This window comes from Maylandia zebra, linkage group LG22 (assembly GCF_041146795.1).
Source record: "Maylandia zebra isolate NMK-2024a linkage group LG22, Mzebra_GT3a, whole genome shotgun sequence".
Taxonomy (NCBI): Eukaryota; Metazoa; Chordata; class Actinopteri; order Cichliformes; family Cichlidae; genus Maylandia; species Maylandia zebra.
In genome coordinates this window covers 8590336-8612774 of record NC_135187.1, presented here as the reverse complement: position 1 = coordinate 8612774, position 22439 = coordinate 8590336, and the positions used below count along the sequence as shown (strand labels likewise).

The window sequence follows — 22439 nt, the reverse complement described above, 5'->3', positions numbered from 1 at the left end:
AGGAGATGTTACCCTTTCCCCCGGGGTGGAGGCAAGCGGTCGTCCAAGGCTCCGCAGCAGCAAGGAGGCCCTGCATCCCAGATCCCAATCAGACGGCCAACACCGCTATTGTTGAATGTATTAATGTAATGTTTTCTGACTTACTTGACCTCCTTTTAGTTAACTTTTACTTACCATATACTTAATGCTGTGGCGTTAATAAAGTTTTGAAGAAAAAAATGTTTACATCCCCCCTACAGGAGCACGCGCTCAACTCTTTCTCCTATTGGCTGTTCTGATATGTAGCTCCACCCACCTCCATACATACATTTAACTCATAAAAAAAGAGAAAAGAAACCAGTTTGATGCTGGCGGGGGTTTTTTTTCACGTTTTTCTGAAACAGTAAAGTCTGAACTGTGTTTAACTGTAATGCAGAAAAATTCTCACTTATATCGTAATGCTTTATATATTTTATTTTATTATTTTATTCAGTAGTTTATTCTCCTTCCAGTGGTTAGGCGTTTGACGCCAAAGCAGTGTGAATTTAAACGTAAGGTAAACAGTTGCAAGTAGTCAACTTTGTTTTAAATGTTTTAATTAAAAAACATGATTGCTCCGATTGGGAGTATTTATAGGCATGCGCAACATGCACGTGTCGTAAACGTACGCGCAATGGCATCAGAGGCAAGTGACGAGACGACGGTAAGTTTGCAGCTGTCACTTTAAAGGGTAAAAGTAGTTCCGCTCTCTGCGGTTCACTTACACCGCTCACTCGTTTCTGTAGCCTTCGCACGCCGCGGTAGAGCCAAAGGACATACTTAAAGTAACTCGTTATTGTTATTTTTATTTAACTTTTTTTTTAAGCAGGTGATTTGGCTATTCTCACCCTTGCTTGTCGACCCACAAAGCTCACTTTGGTTGAGTGACGTTTAAAAACAAGTGAGCAAAGTTTGCATCCTTGAATTTTAAATGGCAGCTTTCGATGAAGTGCACACTGATTGGATTAATGTCATGAAGCACAACAGATAAATTAACACCTGTACATGGGATAGAGTGTGGTTTAGGGTTCAATTCAAAGCACCTGGTCAATTATCCTGTGTAAAACCCTTAAGCCCCCCTCATTTCTTTATATTTTTTAACAATGTTTTGCAAATATGCATGGTAATACAGTGTATGCACAAGGAAAACACTTCTGGCCAGTTTGAAAGTTAATACTTGGAAGTCTTCATTCTTCAAGACAGCCTGAATTCACTTGAGCAAGTTTTATTTTAAGTTCTTCAAGTAGTCTTCAGGGATAGTTCTGCAGGCTTCCTGAAGAACATTCAAAGCGCTTCTTTGGATGCCAGCTTCTTTTTGTTCTCTTCTCTATCAAGATGTTTTCCGATCACTGTCATGCTGAAAAGTCATTCGACTTGCATATGATATTGAACGGTGGATAAAAATCTGATTCCTTTAATTTTGCCAAGATCCCAAACACCAAAGTCTGAAATTCAGCCCCAAGCCATGATGGAGTTTTAAGGATGGCTGTAGATGCACTGTTGCCACTGATGTTAACTCTATGGATCAGCTAAAAGTAAAGCTGCATCTGTCAGGTTTTTGCTGGATTTTTTTTTTTTTTTTTTTTTTTTTTTTTTTTCCCCCCACCTCATTTTATTTAGGCCTGCCGCTTTATTTAACTTCAAAAAATAAAAGCATTGTTCTGTAGTGTAAGGCAGGTGCAGCCTCTTGTGGACAATATCTGCCATTTTACCTCTGAAGGTCAACTACCTTTGTTTGCCATTGACACTGACATTTTTTAATCTCTTCTTCAGATGACACTGGAAGAATCCATGGCACGACGGTATGACTACTTTTGAGGATTTGCGTTATTATTGTATTTTGAGGTGTGATTGGACTGTCGGACTGTACGGAGTTCAGTTTTGTGTCTTTGCAGTCGTCGCCTAAAGAGAAGAGAGAGGGAGACTTCATGGCTGGGACGAAAAGTAAGAGACAAATCATTTGAAAGCATGGTTGTGACTTTAAGTCGCATAAAACGGTTCTCTACAGCCACTTCTGTACAGTTTATAACTTTGTTTTTTAATCCTGCAGTACAGAAAAAGTGAGAACACACTGCATCAAAGGGTATGTCACCTTCTTGAAGTACGAGTCAACAAATGGCAGATCATTGATAAAATGTGAGTGGATTTTCTTTTTAATTTCAGCTCAGAAAGCTTATTACGATCACTCCGAGGTCACCTCTCCAGGATGCAGTCCAGCCAGCATCGATTCCCTTAGTTGCCTCAAGCCGGCTGTTCTCGCTGCACCCTTACCTTGGGTATTTTCTTTTTTTTCTTATCCTGACATCTTCTGCTGTTGATGCTTTTCTGTTAGACTGATTAGTTATTTTTAAACATGACAAAATAATCCATGGAAACTTTTATTATTCAGATAATTCCATTGAAACCAGTGATGAGTCGTTGGCAGAAGACAGGCAGCTCAAAGTGCCTGTCTAAGCACACATCAAAGCTAACTCCATTATCAAGTTGATAAAACTACACTGTAAAGATGATTTTGTTTGTTTTTTATATTCTGTAAAATATAACATTTTAACAAAATTGCAGTTTTATTACCCCTCAGCTATAAAAGGCTGATGGTGTGCTTTGGTCACTAGGGATGGTAATTGGAAAATTCCAAGGACTTGGAGTACTGAGAACTTGATGGATACATTGCTTGCATCACCTTGCCAGGCGGGTAGTTTGTGAATGCAATAACTAGAACAGGGTTTTGGCATAGGATTTTCAAACGGATACCTTAGGTGTATCTACTAGTGGGCTGATGGGTAGCACTGGCAGCCTCCAGAGGTTGCTGCTTGACCGTGCGAGGTAACGTTAAAGAACTTCAAAAGCAGCAAAGTCTCGCATCAACTTTATGCTTTTTTTTTTTTTTTTTTTTTTTTTTTTTTTTTTTCCCCCATTAACCTTTAAAGGATTTACATTTTCTCTTCACTTACTGCTGTAACTTTAATTGACTGTATATTACAGATGTGAGTCTTCCGATGAGGAGTGGGTGAAGATGATCGGCACGCCGAGGAACATCAGACGCAGCAGCGTGAGCTTCAGGGAGAGGCAGCCCCTGTTAACACCCAGAATGAGATCGATCATCCTCTACTGGTTAATGAAGGTTGTTGTTGTTGTTGTTGTTGTTGTTGTGAAATTAGAATTTTCAGTAATATCAAAGCAGCATTGAATGTTATTTTTAGTGTTTGTAGCTAAAAATGATTTACTTGGAATACAGTCGTGAGTAGTGCAAATCAATCCAAATTAGAATGTGTAGATTAGCTGTCTCATCTAAATGACACATTAATAGGACTTTCATGATTGTTCCTGCAGGTGTGTGAGGCATACGCTGTTCACAGGGAGACTTTCTACCTGGCACAGGACTACTTTGACCGTTTTCTGTTGGTTGAGAGAAATCTTAAGTTGGGTGTGCTGCAGCTCATTGTGCTCACATGTCTTCTTATAGCATCAAAGATGGAGGTAAAATTACTGTTTAGTAGTTTCTTTTCTTTTTTTTCTTTTTGTGTTAAATCTAAAATACAAATTCTTATTACTTATTCCAATGTTTTTATTTGCACTGTGGGTTTCTTGATGGTGCGAACAGGGATTAAAGTGTCACAAAGTGCATTTAAGTGGGAACCAGTGGTGACTCTCTTGCTTGTGCGTGGCAGACCTGAACTGTTGTTGTAATTCGGCTTTACTGCGCTTCGACTGCATTCTTCATACGTATGTGGCTTCTTTCCACCCATTAGCCATAGCCTGCTGTCAAATACAGCAGAGTGAAAGGAAAGGGTAACATCAGATTAAAAATTTTAAATGTAGGATTGAAATTTGACTTGCTTGACTTTGTGTGAAACTACTAACTGGGTTGATTTAAAGGTACTAGAAAGGTGTTCCTGCCCACTTTAACCCCTGGTTGATTAAAGGTGTTTTATTTATTTTATAGGAATCTAAACCTTTAAAGATCTTGCATCTGTCACGTGTGGCTCATGGGATCTACCATGTAGAAGAATTCCGTCATATGGAGTTGGTCATTTTGAGGGTAATACTTTTAACTCACTATTCATCATATGCACCTGTTCCATTGTGCATTTTATAAATCCATATGCTTTTGTATGCTCTGCAGACATTGCGCTGGTACACTCGTCCGGAAACGGCTTTGACCTGGCTGAAGTTCCTCCTGCAGGTGATCTTCAGGAAAGAAAAAGCAAACCTGCTTGAGCAGCCGTTTCCAAAAGATACTTACATGAGAAGTGCAAATGTAGGTGTTTGAGTTGACTTATATTTAAGTCAACAGTTCTATAATACATCTACAAATAAGACTGTATTGCAAGAGAAGTGAAATATCCTTGCTAACCTTGTGTGTAGTTGCTCAAGGTGTTTTTGTTTTAGCTTTTAGATCTGTGCATCCTTGACGTGAACTCGATGGACATACCTTATCACGGATTGGCTGCCTCAGTCCTGTGTTATTTCGTGGACCAGGGACTGGTAGAAAAAGTTGCATGTAAGAGTTGGAGACTTAAAAAACAGAAGTAAAATAACTAAAAAATGTGGGAAAACGTGTTACACCTGACACACAGGAAGAACGAAGTTAATGTTTAAAATGAGAAGGCTCAGCTCTTGAACATGTCAGGTTATTCAGTCTGTATGTTTGGTTTCTCTGTTTAGGTCTGCCCAGAGAACACCTCCAGCCATGTGTTGACTGGCTGGCCCCCTTTATGGATGCACTGGAAGACTTTGGCACAGTCACACAGAAAGTGTTTCCCACAGTAAGAAGAGAAGACCAATACAACATCCAGGCAAACTTGGACTACATGTCCATTTTGGTTAGTGTCTTTTTTTTTTTCTTTTTTCTTTTTCTCTCTTCCCCCTCTGTGGTCTTCCTTATAATTTAAGGTTGAAGTCCGACTAGAAAATGCAGTCGGGAAAATGATTGTTTACCCATACAAAAGCAAACTCCTAAGACTTGAAATGTTTGTAGAAGCTATATAGAGCTTACAGATGGAAGCTGGTTTAATGCAGTTTGTGATGGTGGCAACCTGTGTTGCATCTGGCATACTAAGAGCTATAAATAAAGGGACTGGCATTGGATAACTCCTCTTCTGACACATGATCTATATTCGCTGACCACTTCAGTAGGTACATCTGCTCGACTGGTGGTCAACCTTGTACAATTGGTCAATCACATGGCAGAAACTCTGTGCATTTAGACATGGTCAAGAGGACCTACTGAAGTTGGAACTGAGCATCAGAATAAGGAAGAAGCTTTATTTTAAGTGACTTTGATCATGACGTGTTTGATGCCAGGTGGGCTGGTCTGAGTATTTCGAAAACCTTGATCTGCAGTATGACATTCATACTGCTTTGCCTTCTTGTTTGACACGCTGTCAGTTTTTTACAACCGTTCCAGAAACAAGAATGCAAAGTCAAAGCTAAGAGCAGTGGTATGAGACACCATACCTCTGCCAATGCTGAGGAATTTGAAATGATGAGGTTGACTTGAATCTGTGTGAGTAGTGTTGCCTATCATTCTATTTGGTTGCCCACTTCTGTGGACGGAAATTCAAATGGATCACTCGTTTACAGTACTGTGCTAGTATGAACCCATAATTCTGCAGCCTTTTAGTTATTGAATGATGTCGTCACTCCTTTGCCATTCTTAAACTTCATTGGGGGAGATGGCAGAGCTTTTGACATTAGCCATAAAAAAACAACAACAAACAAACCCTGGACCATGTTTCTGTATTGCAGAATGAAACCCTGAATGCACAATTTCACGTAAAAGCATTTCTTTGATTTTAAGAAAATATATTTAGTTTTGGTATAAAGTGAACATTTGAACAACTTATTTTTCCCAGCTGACACACGTGAAACTGCTCATTTGTAGAAGTCTTATTTTGCAGAAGGGAATGAAACTCTAAAGGTTTCTTCCCCCCCCCCCCCCCCCCCCGGCATATTTATTCTGTTTAAAATGAAATGTTATTTTTAATTAAAAAAAAAAAAGACTAAAAATGAAAGACTTGAATTCCAAGTTGTTACCCTTACAGTGTCAATAAATTGCTTCCGTTAATTTTTAGGATGTTGCTCACAAGGCAATAAAAGGCAATTCTCCTACAAATGATGTGGAACCGCTCGATGCCACCTCGTACAGAGGGAGGATCTACGTACCTGGGCAAGGACTTACGTCTTCAGAAGATGAAGTTTAACAGTCTGAAGGTGCTGATTGCAGTTCTATCTGAAACTTTCCTCAGATTTCCTGCAGAGATGGCTGCAAATGTCCAACTCAGACTGATCTGACAGAGTTGAATGCTGAATCAAAATAAATTGTGTCGTAGTCTTAGTATGCCATAGTGTGAGAATAGTTATTGTTAGTTTAGAGTTGAATAGTTGTCACCCCCACCCACCCCCGCATCTTCCCCTCACCACAAATAGTAGTTCTTGACGTATTCAATCCATTAAAAGACAATGTAGGAGATCTAAACTGTTAACTGATATTTGAAGGCCACTCTTCTTCTAGCCACTTTTTGTTTTCCCTCATTTTTGGCTTTTAAGGTTTTATTTCAGAAAAATGCAAAGTTCAAAAGTTTGTAACCTGAAGGTGAATTTTTAGAAAATTGTGGGATGCATTTTTTTCCCCCCTCTTTTTAAATGAAGAAATGTTGTGTGCTGCTGTCCAGCAGCCAAAGTATAGTAAAATGAATGCTGTACTAGTGTGAATTTTTAAAAACCCCAAACAAAGCATTAACTGAACCAGGTCCTGATGTGATTAACTCAGGGCATTTTGATTTTATAAGTTTATTGCAAAAGATGAAAATAATACAAATTACCATGTACTTGTTACCACAAAATAAAATATTCATCCCCACCCTGTGAAATCTGACAGTGGTTCGTGTGTTTACTAAAAGTACAGTTTGGCCATCGCCTGCAGGAATCTCTTCTTCCTCTTCTGCGCAGCCAGCTGCAGCACTTCCTCTGGATTACTGGTGTTCAGTTCTGTCTGTCCAATCGCTTTTATCTGAAGGGTTGGGAGAAGACATCGGTTATGTTTTTGTTATGAGAATTCTTATTGAAATATACAAAATCCTACAGGTTCTACACTTCCAAACATTTTATATAAATTCTTTATTGCAGTCCATACACCTGAACGTTTAAGGTTACTCAGTGTGTTTAAGTCTCTCTCCCACAGCCTAATAAAAGCATGTGGAAATCTCTTTAGTTTATATAAATTTGAATATTAATTGATGAACCTCCTTGAAACGTTACAGATCAACTTTCTAATCTGTTTCATTTGGCTGCAGTTCCAACAGTGTAAAATAGACGTGGCAGCAGATTAGGACTCTAAAAACCTCTGTACACCTTTCACCAGCTGAATGCAAAGTCCACTGAGGATGTGACTGAGCTGCACTGCTCTAATTGCAGATAATTATATTTCACTTGTATACTGTGAAATTGATGCTTCCAGATTTTAAAACCATAACTCTGAATATAACCTGCTACAGACTAGGTGGCACATTCAGCTTAAGTTACCATAGAGATCTGGGCAGGTAAAGAGTTGAGCTCTAACTTTAAGCTCAACATTGCTCAGTAACTCTTGTTTCACAATGCATGTCAGATTAAATTTGACCTTTTATGCCTCACAAGTATTTTATTTTTATTAGACATTAACCAGTCTGCTTATGTGGGTGGTCATTGACAAGCGTTAGCTGGTCGTCACTTTGTTGCCGGTCTCTTCCTGCATTATTCTTCTATGATTTTATTGCATAAAAGAAGTCATAAATCTATACGTATGAGATGCTTTTCAGGTCGCAGCCTTTCGTGGTATAAGCTGTAGGGTTATAAAGACTTACCGCTATTTGTCTCTTCTCAGTCTCTCCTCGTTTGTGGTGAATATCTGAGCAAAAAAAATCAGGAAGCTAAACAGACACTGGAGAGAATGTATTCCTTGAAAAGAAAATAAGTTTTAGCCAACAGTGATTATTGTTACATGAAGGATACGTGTGAGATATTCCAGGATGGTGACGTCCCAGATGTAGTCGTAGAATGAGTCCATGGCGTCGTGACTGTAATGTGAGAGGATACTAGCTGTTATTAAGAATGGCTCTGTGGGTAATGTAATGTGTCCTCCAGGGCCGTACCTGTTCTGCTCCTGAAGCGCTTTGAACGCTGTCATGTAGTCGACTTCTCTCAGAAACTGGCACAGAACAGCAACCTGACGAGAATCAGAGATGTCACATTACTTCCAACTCGCTACATCTGTAAGACACCAGTCAGCACTGAGACACTTACAGTCGGCTTTATACTTTAGCAGAGGTGCACGGAATAATGAGGCAAACAATGGTATTGGTTGATTTGCCTTATTGACTCTCATCAGCAAATAAAGCTGATATATTTTCTCTCATCAGGGTCTATCATTATTATACTGTTATATTGATTTTGTTCTGCTAAATGTTCAAAGAAGGGACGAGGAGCTTTCTAGCTTTTATTCATGAAATTATACTGGGGAAAACAAAGTGGGCACTTGCATCAATCCAACAATATGTTCATTAATTCCTCAGCAGCTAACATTAGTTCACTTTCTCAAATAGGCAGTTTGACCTCTGACCTGTGTGTGGCAGTTCAGCATTGAACAGCATTTAATCATCCTCTTCAGAACCTAAAATAAAAACAGGTGTGTTACTGTTAGGCGAGTCAGTCGGCTCTCATATCTCTCAAACTGCAGAGGCTCACTATGTAGTGCACTCTGGTATTAGTCGGTGTTTTACCTGGTCAGTGTAGATGTCGGGGGGGACGGCTTTGGTGAAGAAGTCCGAGCACACAGCTCCAGCCTGCAGGTAAAGGTTCAGAGCTGCAGAGTACTGATTGGTCACTACATAGGGAGAAATGAAAGTTGTTATTCAAGCTGCAGGTGGCTGTGTCTGAAAATGCTTTCTTAAGGGAATGTTTCGCAATTGCTGTGAAATTTCTTTTAAGTCACTTCAATCTTATTTTTCCTTTCTGTCCAAACGTCAAGTACATTGGTGGAAAAACGTCAGCCTTTGTCTAAGGAATGACAACATTTCACTGATTCAGTGAAGAAAGTTCTCTGAGTTGATGAGATGTGGTGATTGTTCTTACCAAAGTAGATGTCGGCTTGTGTGATAAGCCATGATTGGTTATTGGGGTTTAGAGTGAGAGCATAGGAAACCAACTCCTTGACTGTCACAGCCACAGCTTCCACATCCACTGCCTGTATGCTGCTCAACACACAGATCGGAACATTTAGTTTTTCGTGCTGTGTACATGCTGTTAAAGGGGATGTTTTTCCTTATGTCCTCTCATATTAACAGTTACAGTCATAGTGCAGCTGCTTTTGATTGTTTATGATGTCAGAGAGAGATGATATCCCCTAATATCAAACTGTTTGTGAAGGCTAGCCAATCAGAAGAAAGTTGGCTTGACGACAAAGGAATGAAAACAGCTTGGTTCACACAGAGGATGAACTGAGGAGCATCAGTACAAGTCAAATAAGGATTATTCTGAACTGTGAGTCATGCAAAGCTGCTCTAGTAGAGTCTGAACTAAGAACGTAATAAACAGATCTGTAACTGCAGATAACCTGACAGCTTTTCATGCACAGTGTACTTCCTGTAACTTTTTCACAAGAAAAGTAACCTCTGCTTATAAGCTGTTAGTGTGAAGAGGCATCAACACAATGAATAAAGAGTAAAATGACAATGTACAAGCAGGGGTGCAGGAGTCAAACTAGTCCAAACCACACATATTCACTCAACTCAAAATTCTTATTTCTTATTTTTTCAGTAGCTCAAACAAGCTTTAAAAGATTTCTCTCAGCTTGTAGGAGTTGAGGACAGGAAAAGAGATCCCTGTGTGTCGGTCCTGTAACTAAGTCCGACCAGTGCAGTGTAGCAGAAACAGTTGGTGCAGCTAAAACAAACAGATGAGGTAAAATAGAAAAGTCGTTCCTACTTTGGAAGAGAAGATGGCCAGATGGAGAGATGTTCTGCAGTAACTTCATTTACAATGTCATCCTAAAGAAGAAGAAGAAAAAACAAGGGGCTGAAGATGCAGACAGAAACTACAGCAGCACTGAAATCCCTCAATTTTTCCATTTTACTGTGTTCTATTTATGAATTCAGAGTCATACCCTGACTATACTGTGGAGTCTCACAAACAGTGAGATCAGAGTCGTCAGCACCAGTGGCTCCTGTAAGAATAAGACAAATCACAAGGTAAACAGCTAATTTATTCTTCCACAGTGTGTTTAAGTTGGTATGTGGTGATACTTACTCTAATTTTCTTGGTGAAAGTGATGAATTTGCTCCTGGAGGAGTCACATTAAGAAAACAGAATGAGTGTGACGCTACATGAATCTCAGACATGTTGTAATGTTTCTAAATCCTATGAAATCCTAAAATTACATCATACCTGTGCAAGATGCCCATGGAGGACTCTCTCTGTTTAATGAGGCCAATTCGGCCGTCGCTGTTCCTCTTGTGTTGGATGGAGATGCTGCAGATCTGAACCACCACATCCCAGAGCTCCTTGGCGGTGCGCCGACTTTCTTTAGGACCTGGAAGCTCCTTACACGTGGATGCCAGGAGCTGACCAAGCTATCGGGACAAAACAGGACAAATTTCATAAAGAAAAATGCAAAAATACTGGCGACCGCTAGACACACCTATGGTATCTGTTTCAAAATCCTACATCACCTTGTTCTCGAGACGTCGCATTGTAATTTATTGGAAATCCCACAGTACCTAAATATAACCAAATCAATCCTGAGAGAGAATACACTCTCTCAGACTTTCATGTGTCTTGGTGGAAAAATTTTAAGTGGATCTGGTACCACAACTTATTTTTAAATGAATTTAAACCAACTTATTAATTAGTTCATTATGTAATCACTCAAGATTTTTAGTTTTCTTATAGAGCTGTGACTTCTGAGTTGCAGAAGAGTGTCTCAGCTGCCTCAGCTGGGATTTAAATAGCCTTAAACCTTACAGACAGTCAGCTACTGTGTCGATAACTTTGCTATAATTTCATGTTGGTGAATATCAGAAATAGCATCACTGGAGCTGCTAGAAAGAGAAAATTTCATGAAAGTGTTAAAAAAAGAAGCACACAGACGTGTTACCTTGATGTACGGGTTGTTCATGACCAGAGACGGCGACACCTGCAGAGTCAGGTAGTCGTTCTCCCTCCAGTTCAACATGAAGGCGACACACTCCTCTCCCACCACCTGACGTAGAGGCAGATCTGGAAACAAAGACCAGGAAATCCTTCACTGCACCTCCAGAATTGGTGCTATATAACAAGGCCTAGAAGCTGTTTATTCTGCTTTATCGGTAACTGAAGTTTTTATGGATAGCAGACATACGTCTATTTTTACAGTGAGATACATGCTACTCTTGCAGAAGTATCCTAATAGTGCCTTTTTTTTTTTAAACAAATGTTTCTAGCTGCAAGACCAGATCTGTAACTTCTTGTAAGTGACATTAGTTTAGAACATTTGTTTACTGGGGCCCTAGAAATAGATTTTATAGTAGTATATGAAGCCTGATCCACAATGATTTTCTCCCATCACAGACTTAACCTGAAGATGCTGACACTGGAGTGACTCCACTCGCTGCTGTTCACTCACCATGAATCCTCATCTCTAGGTAACCTCTGACCCTGCTGACCAAGTCAGGGGGCGGCCGCTCCTTGCTCCCCTCGGCCGCCATCGCCTCGTGTGCGCGGACCTCCAGCAGCAAGATCTCATTCAGCATCACCTGCCTCAGCTTTGGGGAAAACTCTGTGACGAGCTCCAGACAGGCTGAGAAAAGCTGCCGTGCATGGGCGAAGTCCTGAGGAAAACATGCTCCATGTATTAAGCAGTTAAAAGTGATGCTCTATGATTGGATAACAACGTTTAATTATTAAAATAACATTTATGCCCCACTGAGCGTTGATAATGGCTCAGACCTTTATTGAAATGCAGTGGAGTCCTTTGGCCATGAGGATATAAACCAGGTCCTTGGTCAGGTTGTCTTTAATGCCGAGGATCACATTAATGTAGTCTGGAGGAACCTCCCACTGTTCATATAAACAGGAAGTGGTAGGTTAATTCAGATCATCTTGGTTGGTTTCGTGTGTTAGAAGTAAGGATTGAAAATTATTCCAAATGTGTGTATATATGTGTATATGTGAGAAACTGTAGTCCAGCACAATCCAAGATATCTTAAATGCATTAATGTTGAGCTCATGTCTCTGACCTTGCTGTTGACCCTCCAGAAAGGTCGTTCAGCCAGGCCGTGGAGTTCAATGAGGATCTGTCTGATCCTGCGTGGCTCCAGTGAAAGGATGAGCTGCTGCTCCAGCTGGCCAATGTTCACACTCGCTGAAGCTGTGAAGAAGTGAACCAAACCTCAATATGTCTCATGGTTTTCATGTGGAGAAGCGGCAGTGTTATGTAGCAGAAGTGTACAAAAGGCCAGCCAGTTCGCAGAACTCACGAACGGAGCCACACCTGTGGAGTAAGATATCAGCATACTGTTGCTGTTTAGCCAATAAGCGGTGAGGCAACCCATTCTCTTCACCAATCAGAAGAGGGTTAGACTTCATCATTTCTTCACTACCAGACACACTGGACCCACTACAGTTCGCTTACCGTCCAAATCGTTCCACAGACGATGCCATCACTCACTCACTTGGACACTAGAAGGGGGAATTATGTTAAAATGCTCTTCATAGACTACAGCTCTGCATTTAATACCATAATTCCCTCCACACTCACCACCAAGCTGGAGCATCTGGGACTCAGCTCATCTATGTGTCAGTGGATCTCCAACTGGCAGACCACAGGCAGTAAGGATGGGCGGACATGTCTCAGCCTCCACCACTCTCAGCACTGGAGCCCCCCAGGGGGTGTGTTCTGAGCCCCCTGCTGTACTCTTTGTACACATATGACTGTGTGACCACTACCAGCTCCACCACCATCATCAAGTTTGCTGACGACACCGTCATGGTGGGCCTGATCTCTGATAACAACGAGACGGCCTACCTGAAGGAGATTAGGAATCTGGAGAACTGGTGCCAGAGGAACAACCTCCTTCTAAACGTCAGTAAGACAAAGGAGCTGATAGTGGACTTCAGCACTAAGCAGGAGAGGAACTACCAGACCCCTGTCATCAACGAGTGCCCAGTGGAGAGAGTGGACAGCTTCAAATGCCTCGGAGTTCACATCACGCAGGACCTGTCATGGTCCTGTCACATCAACACCGTGGTGAAAAAGGCCCGACAGCGTCTCTACCACCTCAGACGCTTGAGAGACTTCCAACTGCCCTCCAAGGTGCTCAGGAACTTTTACTCGTGCACCATAGTAGGGCTGCCACGATTAGTCGACTAGTCACGATTATGTCGACTATTAAAATCGTCGACGACTAATTTAATAGTCGACGCATCGTTTGAAGCTTTGTAAGATCACAAAGGACGCAGGAATGAGTAGTAGGATTTAAGAGTGTAATAACGGACTGAAACAGAAGATGGCAGCACTGCATGTCCAAGGATGCCAGCTGCCGTTAAACCCCGAAGAAGAAGAAGCTGTGTCCCAGAATTCATAGCGCAGCTGTCAACAATGGCGGCAGCTAGTTAGTTTTAACTTTACTCTTATTATTCTTTCTGGGTCACAAAATAAACGTTTAACATATTTTCAGGCGAGAATGTAGCTGTGTAAACCTCAAATATCTGCTCAGTTTATCAAGACACCACATATTTTCAAAAGCGCTCCGACATTTTCGGAGACGTCTGTTACCCACTAGCTCGTTAGCTAGGCGGGGGCAAGGCTAACTAGAGCCGTGAGAACACCGGACTCCCGGCAAATCGTTTTCAAACCCACCGCTGTCTTTCGCTAGTCAGGTTAAACATATATATAAGTCACTTAGATAACTTAAAAATTTTATTGTTTGGCTTTCTTTAGTATTTTATTTGTTCCTGAGTAAATCGGTTTGGCTGAGATTAAAGTTATAGTTTTTGCACAGCTAAAACTGTCAAGCAGACAGCTGATTATCAGAAGTGTGAGACGCTGGAGAATATACTCCGGTGTCCTGTTATATTTTAGAAAGCAAGGAGTTTATTAAACTTCACCGAAACAATCTGCAAATTCCATTAAAAATTAATAAACTACCATCTTGTCTTTATTTTTAGTTAGCACAAACACTTCAAGCTGTAAGCTAATGATAGTTATATAAGACCAGATGCTGCTGGTGCAATAAGCTGTACGCTGTACGTCCAATGGATGATGATCTGATTAGTCGACTAATCGCAAAAATAATCGGTGACTAGTCGACTATCAAAATAATCGTTTGTGGCAGCCCTACACCATAGAGAGCATCCTGACGGGAAACATCTTAACCTGGTTCGGGAACAGCACCATGCAGGACAGACAAGCTCTACAGAGGGTTGTGCGGTCAGCTGAGCGCAATATTCGCTCTGAGCTCCCTGACCTGCACTCAATCTACAGCAGGCGGTGCTGGACCAAGGCCAGGAAGATCGTGAAGGACCTCAGCCATCCCAACAACAGACTGTTCTCTCTGTTGAGGTCAGGAAAGCGATTCCGCTCCCTGAAGACCAACACAGAGAGACTGAGGAGGAGCTTCTTCCCGCAGGCGATACGGTCTCTCAATCACACCACCACACAGTCCTGACCCACACATATAGTTCTTACACACACACTGGACATTGTTTTCACTTCATCACTTAGATCACTTTGAGCATATTTGCACTGCACAAGATATAATGTGGATTGCACAACACTGGTCACTACATTCTTCATTTCCAGTTAATACTTCTACAGCTGCTGTTATTGTGTATATATTTATTTATTTATACTTCTTCATACATTCTTATATAGTTCTATACTGTGTATTGTGTATTTTGTTGTACAGTTATTTTATTTTCAACTTTAATTTATATTTTATTCCTTCCTAGTTAAATTTACCCTTTTTAATTTTTCATATTTATTTCCTATCTTATTCATAGCCTTTTCCTTTTTTTTTTTTCTTTAGGTCACGAGCAGTTGTCTAAGCATTTCACTGCATATCGTACTGTGTATGACTGTGTACGTGACAAATAAAAATTTAAATTTGAATTTTGAAGACACAATTCTACCTCATCATTACGCACACGTTGACGCACAGAGTTCGGTCGGAGCTGCAGGTGGGAAGAGTCAGCAGAGTTTTACTCACCATGTGGATTTTCGTTCCTTCTAATGCTGTTAGCGGTGTGCGTCCATGAGACTGTAAGTTTCTGTGTTCTATCGTGTTTGTTCTTTGCTGCGGCCATTATCCTCCCTTGTTTAATCCGTGGCGCACCCTTTGTTTACCGAATGTTACTGCCGTTTACTGCGAAGTAGTGATGTGCGGATCGATACTGAAATATCGATTCCTCTGATACCAGTCATTTATGTTCTAGAATCGATACTCATATTAAAATATCGATATTTTAGTAATTTAGGGTAAATTTGTAGGTTATCATTAACAGGAACAGAGTGCAAATAAACTATATCATTTGGATTATCTACATTGGAAGGAACTACTTAGTCTTCCGCCTGTCATAGTCGTGACATATGTTTGTATAAATGTGTCCAGCCCCTTGTTGTGCACACTCACAACAATGGCTGAGCATAAATGGAGTCATGTGCAGACGTATTTTACTTCCACAAACGGTTGAGACGTAGTTTGCAATACATGTGGCAAGAAAGGGAGGTGTTTTGGCAACACTACTAACCTCATCAAGCACAAGAATATGACGAGCTTATGTTGAGGTGAACTGAAGAGGAGGAGTGGACATGGACAGGTGCTGCAAGGGCGAGACGGACGTCTCTCACGGAGTCCTTTAGTGCTGCAGGCAGGCAACGTGTTCAAATAGCGCACAACTTCAGTTTTTTTTTATTTCTATATGATAACTGTGCATTATTAAGCAATAAGAACAAGTAATCCGATGTCCTGTAATCATTATGATGCTATAATTTGAGATACAATAACTGAAATACGTTTTTGTACAAAGTATCGGTATCGGATCAGTATCGTCGATACCACCCTGAATTTAACTTTGTATCGGATCGGAAAGGAAATCAGTGGTATCGCACATCACTACTGCGAAGCAGCCTCTGCCGTGCGGTCATTAAGGGACCGTCACTAATTTCTCATGTTAGCTCTAATGTAAAGTGCCTAGTTAGGATTTATGTAAATAGTAAAATTAGCATTTGTTGACACTCCCTTATTTTGGTTGAATGTTCCACTATCCGGTATTGTTTGTATTGTTGTATTACACATTTAATTCACTCTGTTCACATAATTATGGAAGACTTATGTTCTTTCCAACAGAAACCACACCATCACTCACCACACGGCATATAGCATTTTACAGCCTGTTAAATCCCCTGACTCACATTATGGATGTGTGGTTCGGATTCTTGTTAAATAAATGAGTGAACGGCAGATACCTGAGTGGCAGTGGATTTTGTGGATACGCCATCTGTTCTTATCGGACAACCCTGTTGAGATTGTGGATTCATAGAGTCAGCACCTTATCATCTACATTATTCATAGTCAGGAGGTCAAGTCCATCCCTCTTAAAGTGACCTCCTCCATTACAAGAAGTCTCGGCCACGTACCTGGAATGTCGTAGAAGGAAGGCAGAGGTTTGGCACTGAGGTTGATTGTGGCCGACCGCTTCCTCATCTGCTCCACCAGGACCTTCCTCTCTTCCTCCTTCAGCAGCTCCATGAAGAGCTTATGGGATGACACCACAAACACCAGAGACAGGTCCTCCAAGCTTTCACACAGAGTCCTGCACCATAAGAGGTTTAGAAGGAAGACAAAGTCTTCATCATCATCATCAAGTATAGAATTTGAATAATGTATTGTTGCCCGACATCATCTCTGTAGCAGACCCTTGATAACCTCCTATATAATTGTCCAATGCATGGAAAACAGTGACTCTGACTCACTTCAGGAAATTAGCCATGTTTCTTCTGGACGCCTCAGATGGACGGTCTTTTTCCAGCGAGCGTGTGCACACCTGCAGGACAAACAAAGTCTGACTGTAATCTGCAGTGGCTTTAAACAACTTTTACTACATGAAAGAAAAACTGTTCTTAATATAATACTGAAGTAAAAACCACAGGTCACAATTTACTGAGGTACCTCTAAAATGAAGTCCACCACTTGTTTGCTAGGCTTAAGGAGCAGCTGCTGAAAACGCACGCTGAGGATCTCTCCTTCCAGAGTGTCGCGGACGGCGTTGCAGACACAGAGTTTGTGACACACCTCATCCAGGCCTGATTCCCTGCAGGGAGATGGGATGTTACACAAAAATATGAATGCATAAAATGCTTTTACAAGACTATTTTACAAAATTATTGACTATTTAATGGTATATATCAGCTTAATGTGTTAACCAATTCCAGCTGTTGGCTTAAAGGTGAAAATTTGTGGTCCACAAAGAAACCACAGAAACTGTATTTCCACAAGTAGAATGAGTGAAAGAACAGACCATAACAACTCTCTATGGATCAGTGACTGAAGTCTGTGCTAGCTGCAGTGCGTGCAGAGAGGTTTGATTTTGTTGTTTCCTCACCCTTGTTGGACTTTATACAAGAACTCCCGGAGAACAGACCGTCTGAAGTGGTTTGGCAAACTGCGCGATATGTTGTCTTTGATGAAGGCTTCAATGACGGCCTGCAGAGAATTAAAGTGGAGTTTACAAACCATTTTTTGCCCCCTATTTGTGATGTCAACCTACTTCTGCCTAAGCAACACAACACTCATAAGAATGCAGTACTCAAATCTCTCCAATGTGTTTGCTCTGACCGGGTAGTTGTGAGCCCGGATCAGGCTGTTAATCTGGTCGTAGGGTGTCGTCTGGGGGTCAGAGGGGTCACAGTCTCCGGTCAAAGCTCTACAGGCGTTCCAGTATCCAGCCAGGCGCTTCTCATCCAGGTGAACATGAACTGTTGAGTCTAGCTAAAAGGCGTAGAGAAAAAGGTAAACTGAACCACTGCTAAAGCTCCATGTCAGCAGCTTTTGTGAGAAAAGTTACATCTTGTGGCTCTCCTGAGAAAGTTAAATCATACTGTGTCACTGAAGCTGTGATAAAATATGATTACCTTCTTTAAAAGTTCCTTTGTCTGTCTGAAGTGATCCCGAGCCTTCTCATAGATTGGCAGGTCTGTGCAGCCTTGATGGAAGAAAATGCCTCCTAAATCATAATGCACCTGAAACACAAATCCTTCTATTACTCCAAAGAAAAATTCACTTTTTTTCCAGAAGGATTAGAGTTCTAGAAAGACAGCGCTGTGCACTCAGCCAACCTGGCAGTGCAGCTCATCGGCGCTGATGCGAAGCCCTGCGGTCGAAGACTCTGTCTCTCCGTTGGCAGCAGTGTCTGCGGCCAGCAGGTCCAGAGTCCTCATGGTGTGAACGTAGAAGTCTTTCTTCAGTCTCACAGCTCCTTCCAGCACACTGATGGAATCAGCCGCCTGCTCCTTTAGCTGAAGGAATGAAACATTTTAAAAATAGTATCAACTTCTGCTGTTAGTTTATCTGAAATTTAAATGACATGTCTAATAATATAATTAATAAGGTATAGTTTTATGTACTCACAGAGTATGTATGGATCATAAAAAAGGTGCTTACTCACCACAGTGAGGATGTTTTCAGTCATTTCTTTCTCCTGCTGTACAATATTCAACCTAAATCAGGGCACAACAGAAGCATTCAGTGGAATACATGATTTATTTTTCACTAAATTTGCAAAATTAAGCCTGGATGTTGGTATTTTTTACAAAGAATTAGATGAGCACAAGTACATTTTTTATTTATTGTGTATATTTACACAATAAAATATTTTAATTTTAAAATAAGATGAAAGTGATCTGTCTCAATGAGAATTTTAAATTAACATTTTGTGACTAATTAAAGCCAATCAGCAAATGAATGTGGGTAGAACAATGTCTCAATGTTTTCAGAAGTCTGAATGTCTGGCTGGCAACACAAAAACACAATCCCAGAGATTTAAAACTGAAACAGCGTCAGATGTGCTTCTAAAAGTCTTTGAGGGGCTAAAACTCCAGCACAGGAGCAGAGCGGTAGGCAGGTGGTAACATAGCATAACACAAATTTGAGAATAAAAACATGTAAGTGTGGATGCAATAAGTGATAAAGGGGAGGAAGAGGAAGGAGAAGGACTTACATGTTTATCTGGTGGGGTCCAGGTTTGGTTTGTTTCTCTGGAAAGCTGCTCAGCACAATTGTTCTGATGGCCCTTTAACAGACAAAATATAAATGAGACAAATGAGTGGTTAATTCTCTGCCACAATCTCTATTCATGCATCCTCTTTTAATCTACATTTACAGTTTAAGACTTGGATACAAACATAAATAAACACGTCCATAGTCCATTTTACTAGTTTACCACTGAGCTCATGACAGCTGCTTTCGGAGAGAGTCATCTCACTCACCAGCGGTTGTAGATGATGACAGCCATGGCAGTGGTGGGAGGAAGAGTAGAGAGGTCCAGGTCCACATGTTTCACCCCTGGCGGCACTTTGCTCACACACAGGAGTTCATTCAGCAGCATGTTTAACACAGGAATGGTCAATCTGCCGAGCAGGTATTAGAGAATTGCATAATAGGAATTTTTGTTAAATTACACGCTGAGACATATTCCACTTGGCTTTTTCGTAAACACACTCTGATAACGAAAGATGTCCATCTAAAACACTCTGACTCACCCTTTCTCAAGCACCTCAAGATCCCATTTCATGTGAGCAGCTACTTTCAGTGCAAGCAGCTTCAATGTGCGGTTCCGACGGTTGTCGGCTGGAGGCTGGACCTGATTCTGCTCATTCACTGATGGCTTCGACGCCTGCTCCAGGAACTGGATGATGAGCTGCACTGGTGCTGGGTCTGCAGAAAGAACAGTTATTAACAAGCATTTACAAGTCCATGAGATGTCATTAAAAATAAACGATGGACTCACGAGTAAGGCTGAACAAACCTGGGTTTGATTTCTGCAGGTGTTTCTCCAGCAGGCTGTCGTCGAGGAGAAACTCAAACCAGGAAGTCTGAAGAGGCGTGCCAGGCCGACTGCTGGTCACAGCGGCCACACGGTCTGCTGCTTCTGCACTCATCCTCGTCTGCAGATATGCAGATATGAACATCAGCTTTATTTAGAATGGATCTTAAGGATAAATATAAAGTGTTTGGGGTTTTTAATGTAAGTTCTTTGTCAGTAAAAACCACATAATGTATTTATTTTTATTTCTATTATATTTATAAACTAGATTAGTTCACTCATCTTAAGGAGAACTGGTGTATAAACAGGTGACTGTAACAGTACTACCTTCTCTTGGGGATTTTTGTCAGGAAAAATGAAATGATCATTTGTTCTTTTAACTTTAAACCAACCAGAACCAGGCAAAGATAATCTGCTCCACCAGGACCTTCCTCTCTTCCTCCTTCAGCAGCTCCATGAAGAGCATCAGAAAGTAATAAAAAAAAATGGCATCAAGTTACTGCTGCTAAAGCTTCCAAACACTACTGAATCATATGTTGCACTTAGTTTTTCTTTCTTTTCCACATGACTGTATTTGTAATATTGAACAGTTAGGGCCTTTTGATGTACATTAAACCTTTGATACTTAATTAAAAACTCTGTAATTACGTTTCACTCTTTGAAATTAAGTATATTTACAATCATGTAATGTTACTTTCACTCGTTAAAAATCTTGGAGATGGTAAATATATATAAAATTTCATATTTTGTGAACAAAAATATTTATAGTTTCAAAATAATTGTAACTATTATTAGATATTTACTTCCATAATAGGTTAGATAGCTTCACCTGTCAGAGCAGCTAACACTAAAATTTTCAGTAGTTGTTTAGAGAGCTCTAATCATTTTCACGGGGCGTCCTAACTGGGCGGGGGCATCAGATTTACCCATTGAACCTACAAGAATGCACGGTTACAGATGATGTTTCGGGCTGCCACTGTAAACAAACCAAACGCACGCCACCTTCCTATTCTGTGTTATGTTTGGAGCCAGGAGTCTTTTGGCTAATATTTCGGCTAGCCGTCTAGATTTTGGCGGTTGTTCCGCGCATGTAGGGACCAACTGTCTTACCTTAACGGGGCACAGTGATCGTTCAGAAGACAGGAGGGCAAAATGTGCACCAAAATGTCAAAATTAGGAGCTGGACCAGCTACACTAACTGATTCTCTCATAATTCATTGTGCCCTGCGCCATATCTCCTTCGTAATTCCGGTTCCGCTTCGTCGCCAAGGACACACAAAAATGCGCCATGATTGCGCATACTTATGCCGCTTCAGGTCCCATTGGTTCAATTCGTATAAAACTTTAGGGTCGGACGAGTTATTTGCACGGACGTTAAAACGTCTGACAGTGAATTTAGAAATGGAAAAGAAAAATAAGACCTATACTATAAACTTAACTCAATCATTTAAAATGTTTGTCGGGATTTACTTTCACTTGTAAACCAAACTATAAACACATAATGCGAAAATTTGCTCATTTAGGCAGTTTATAGTGAAACTATGAGATTGCGTAAGACGTTAACCATAGCCAACCTTAAGGTAACCTTAGATAAATGTGAAATAAAAAGCGAGCAAGAGCACAAAATAAAGCAGAATGCGCTCAATCGTCTTGTTTTCCATTCTACCGATAGGCCATGAATGCAGCATTATGCTTACTGCAATTTTGGCAGTTAATGACAATGAAAATAAAAGACTGAAATTACTACAAATTGCTTTTTATAATGTAAAAATTGCCTGCAGTTATTATCTTGCATTCATGAGTCTTCTCTGTGGTCTCCTGCTTGACAGCTCCATCTCCAAAATCCTTCATCTCATAAATCCACTATCCTTCATATGCACCAAACCATCTCGGGCTTACCTCTAACTTTGTTTCCAAACCACTCAAGCTGAGCTGTTCCTCTGGAATACTCTCTTCTAATGTTCTCCATTCTAGTTGTTTTTATTAAATTTAATAACTGAATTGACGTTATTGACAGCTTATATATGCAATAATGTTTATTCAAATTAAAAACGTACATTTTTGGAGCTGTAGTAGATTAAACATACAGTACACAGTTGTTGAGCCACCTTTCATGGTTTTATATTCCGTTTTATTAAATAATGCACAAACATACATTAAAAAGTTTATAAAGCAAAAACAGAGTTTGTAAAAATCTTAAAAGTCATTATTTGGTATGACCACCTTTACAGACATACCACCTTTACTCTTCTATGCATTCTGAACTCTTTTGGGAAAGCTTTCTTGTAATTTTTACAAATATTTCTAAGGAATAGTTCTTTAGGCTTCTTGAAGAACATTCAAAGCTCATCTTTGGATGTTGGCTG

The 22439-nt window shown here is 40.5% G+C and overlaps 2 protein-coding genes across 3 annotated transcripts; one reads left to right on the top strand and one right to left on the bottom strand.

Annotated features, from left to right (window-relative positions):
- The first annotated feature begins 393 nt into the window (after window positions 1–393).
- On the top strand, window positions 394–6890 carry LOC101486478 (G1/S-specific cyclin-E1). Its single transcript, XM_004569259.5, has 12 exons — window positions 394–682; window positions 1792–1820; window positions 1914–1962; window positions 2069–2101; window positions 2182–2294; window positions 3001–3139; window positions 3349–3495; window positions 3962–4057; window positions 4142–4276; window positions 4408–4519; window positions 4684–4841; window positions 6093–6890. Exons 1-12 carry the CDS (start codon window positions 587–589, stop codon window positions 6219–6221), a joined length of 1236 nt encoding a protein of 411 aa, XP_004569316.4. The 5' UTR covers window positions 394–586; the 3' UTR covers window positions 6222–6890.
- ints8 (integrator complex subunit 8) lies at window positions 6652–21355 on the bottom strand. 2 transcript variants are annotated; one of them, XM_023154095.3, is made up of 29 exons: window positions 21184–21355; window positions 20056–20194; window positions 19790–19964; window positions 19517–19657; window positions 19249–19320; window positions 18697–18748; window positions 18368–18547; window positions 18164–18271; window positions 17868–18020; window positions 17635–17735; window positions 17202–17343; window positions 17006–17076; window positions 16670–16845; window positions 16499–16549; window positions 12270–12400; window positions 11980–12090; window positions 11657–11861; window positions 11150–11271; window positions 10441–10625; window positions 10303–10336; window positions 10160–10219; window positions 9982–10043; window positions 9130–9248; window positions 8778–8881; window positions 8618–8668; window positions 8151–8224; window positions 8011–8075; window positions 7863–7906; window positions 6652–7030 (listed from the first exon to the last, which is right to left on the bottom strand). In XM_023154095.3, the coding sequence occupies exons 2-29, from the start codon at window positions 20186–20188 to the stop codon at window positions 6914–6916; spliced, it is 3039 nt and encodes a 1012-aa protein (XP_023009863.1). In that variant the 5' UTR covers window positions 20189–20194; window positions 21184–21355; the 3' UTR covers window positions 6652–6913. The 2 variants fall into 2 exon arrangements, with proteins under 2 accessions (XP_023009863.1, XP_004569314.1); XM_004569257.4 differs by lacking the exon at window positions 16499–16549 and having other exon boundaries at window positions 21184–21354.
- Between the last annotated feature and the right edge of the window lie 1084 nt (window positions 21356–22439).

Excerpts from the sequence above, each read along its gene's own strand:
- LOC101486478 (XM_004569259.5), top strand. The coding sequence starts at position 587 with ATGATTGCTCCGATTGGGAGTATTTATAGGCATGCGCAACATGCACGT. Across the intron at positions 2,295-3,000 it reads TCGCTGCACCCTTACCTTGG|ATGTGAGTCTTCCGATGAGG; the intron begins GTATTTTCTTTT and ends TGTATATTACAG. Across the intron at positions 3,140-3,348 it reads TCCTCTACTGGTTAATGAAG|GTGTGTGAGGCATACGCTGT; the intron begins GTTGTTGTTGTT and ends TTGTTCCTGCAG.
- ints8 (XM_023154095.3), bottom strand. The coding sequence starts at position 20,188 with ATGAGTGCAGAAGCAGCAGACCGTGTGGCCGCTGTGACCAGCAGTCGG. Across the intron at positions 18,021-18,163 it reads CAAAGGAACTTTTAAAGAAG|CTAGACTCAACAGTTCATGT; the intron begins GTAATCATATTT and ends TACGCCTTTTAG. Across the intron at positions 16,550-16,669 it reads TTCCTTCTACGACATTCCAG|GGTTGTCCGATAAGAACAGA; the intron begins GTACGTGGCCGA and ends CAATCTCAACAG.